Source organism: Apaloderma vittatum, unplaced genomic scaffold, assembly GCF_000703405.1.
Source record: "Apaloderma vittatum isolate BGI_N311 unplaced genomic scaffold, ASM70340v1 scaffold40616, whole genome shotgun sequence".
Classification (NCBI taxonomy): Eukaryota; Metazoa; Chordata; class Aves; order Trogoniformes; family Trogonidae; genus Apaloderma; species Apaloderma vittatum.
In genome coordinates, this window is record NW_009721933.1 from 1 (window position 1) to 2,231 (window position 2,231).

The window sequence follows — 2,231 nt, forward strand, 5'->3', positions numbered from 1 at the left end:
GAGGTGCCTGAAGGGTGCTGAGGATGGCGAAAACTCATCACACCCCCCTGCTCTCCCCACCCCAAAAGCAGCCCCATCCACACCAGGATGCCCCACCTCACCTCCCGAGACTGAGTTTAAGCCAAGAATTTTGGGGGAGACCATGGGGAGGGTTTGGGCAACGCCAGTTCCTTGTTGTCTCTCCACGGCGGAGCCCAAATCCCGTGGGGACCCCCCTGGCTCAACCTGCCCCTCTCACCTCCATGAACTCCGAGCTGGAACCCACGTGCTGGCGGAAACACAGCAGGAAATACTCCTCCGTGGGCAGGATCTGGGCCAGCTGCGGGGGACTCAAGTGTCAGAGGGGGGACACGACCATCGGGGGGGGACACACAGCACGAGCATCCCGGGTATCGGCACCACTCACCTCTGCCATCTCGATTTTCCCGTCCGAGTTCCTGTCGTACTTGCGCATGAATTCCTTCATCTTGTCACCTAAATTGTCGTGCTTGGAGTCCTGCCGGAAAGGAAAGGGAACAGGAGCGTTTAAACACACCCCTCGCCCCAAACTGGTGTCCCCCTCTGATGCAAGCCTGGACCCTCGCAAAGGAGGGAACAGGGGAAGGAAGGAGCAAAACCAAGAGAGGCTCTTACCACACCCGCCCCCTTCCTTGCACTTTCCAGCTCCTGGAAGAAGTTTTCCAGCTCTTTGCCTTCGATGTAGCCATTTCCTAGGGAGGGAAAAAAAAATAAAATTAAAAAAAAATGCAATAAGATACCCTCTCACACACAGTGTCAGACGGAGGGATGCACCCCCCAGCCCAGCGCAGGCGGCTTTGCCCCCATCCTGGTGTTCGCTGCATTTTTTGTAAACAGATGGTTCGATTCAGCTTCTCCATCCTGAGCAGGATCAGCCCCGGGATGTGGTCAGCCCGGTCCAGTCTCCTGGGGGGGCGCAGAAAGGTCCCTGTCACCTCTGCCCCCCCATTCCTCCCTGCTGTGCCGAGATGTAGCACCTACAGGACCCTGCAGCATCCACAGACCCTCTGCTCAGTGACAGGGAGACTCAGCCACCACCCACCCCTTGGTGGCTTCAAGTACCAGTGCCAGGGGACCGCAGCAAGGACATTGGCTCTGCAGTGCCCAAAACCCTCCCTCCCATCAACATCTGGGCACAGCTGGGGGATGCTGCCTTTTCATCTGGCGTGCTCGACGGAGGGACAGCCAAAAAAGTCCCAGCCCCCTCGGTGCCCTGCTCAGCGTCCGTGTGCTCCTTGGTGGCATCTGCTGGGAATAACCCATCCGCATCCTGCCTGGAAGTATCCCAGGGACGTCCTAGGGCACCTTCCTCGCTGAGGAATGAGCAGCACCCTTCTCAGGAGGGGACGAGGAGCTGGGACGATGTCGGGGTGTCGGTGCAAGCTGCCGAAGGACTTGGCTTTCCACCGCCCTTCCCAGAGGCTTTGCTCTTCACAGGAGTTGAAAAAAACCCCCTAAACCGGCCAGTTGTGAGCCAGTATAAAGAATAATGCCAAGAAAAGCCACAGCAGGGAGCTTGGTTTCCCCCCAAGCAGCAGCTCGGGCAGGTCTGATCTGCGGCCGCAGAGGGACGGGGCGCACGGCAGGGCCTGACGGGGCGCACGGCAGCGCAGAAAATCCTCTCCAGAGAGCCACGGAGCCGCGGTTGGCAAAGCGAAGACGTCAAAGGCACCCAAGGGGACATCTCCGGGGTGTGAGGAGCCTTAAGGGGAAGCGGGTGAAAGCCTCATCGGAGGGGTTTAAAGCCCCATCGGAGGGGTTTAATTGCAGGGAAGAGCTTGAGTGAGGCAGCTCCCAGGTCCCTCCATCACCCCTCGCCCACCACAGAGCTGCCCACTCCCACCCTCTCCAACCCGCTGGTGCCAGCTTCAGCGGTGACAGGGACACCCCGTGTACCCTGGTGCTGCAGGAGGGACCCCGATGGGGTGGCCAAGAGGCGAGGGGGAAAGGGAGTCTGACGTGATGTGGTTCCTAGGAGGGCTTTTGTCCCCAAATCTGTCCCTGGGAATGGGGGACCTGGGGAAGAACAAGAGCTTTTCTCGGGGCTGAAATGGTTCCATTTCCCACCAAAACGATGCTGCTTTTTGCAATTTCACTCCCCTCCCCCAAAAAAGGTCTTTTTAGGGAGGAGGAGATGACCCCATGAGGAGGTGACATCCCCACTGGGGACACGACCACAGCATCCCCAGGAAGCGGTTTTGCAGGACTGGGGA

General features: G+C 59.0%; 1 protein-coding gene across 1 annotated transcript; it reads right to left on the reverse strand.

The window, feature by feature from the left end:
- Positions 1-238: 238 nt before the first annotated feature.
- Positions 239-710, reverse strand: LOC104275581 (calretinin-like; the record flags this gene model as incomplete). Its single annotated transcript, XM_009871576.1, has 3 exons — positions 239-319; positions 407-496; positions 634-710. Coding segments are annotated over 3 exons (248 nt in total), but the record flags the coding sequence as incomplete, so codon positions are not given.
- Positions 711-2,231: the final 1,521 nt, after the last annotated feature.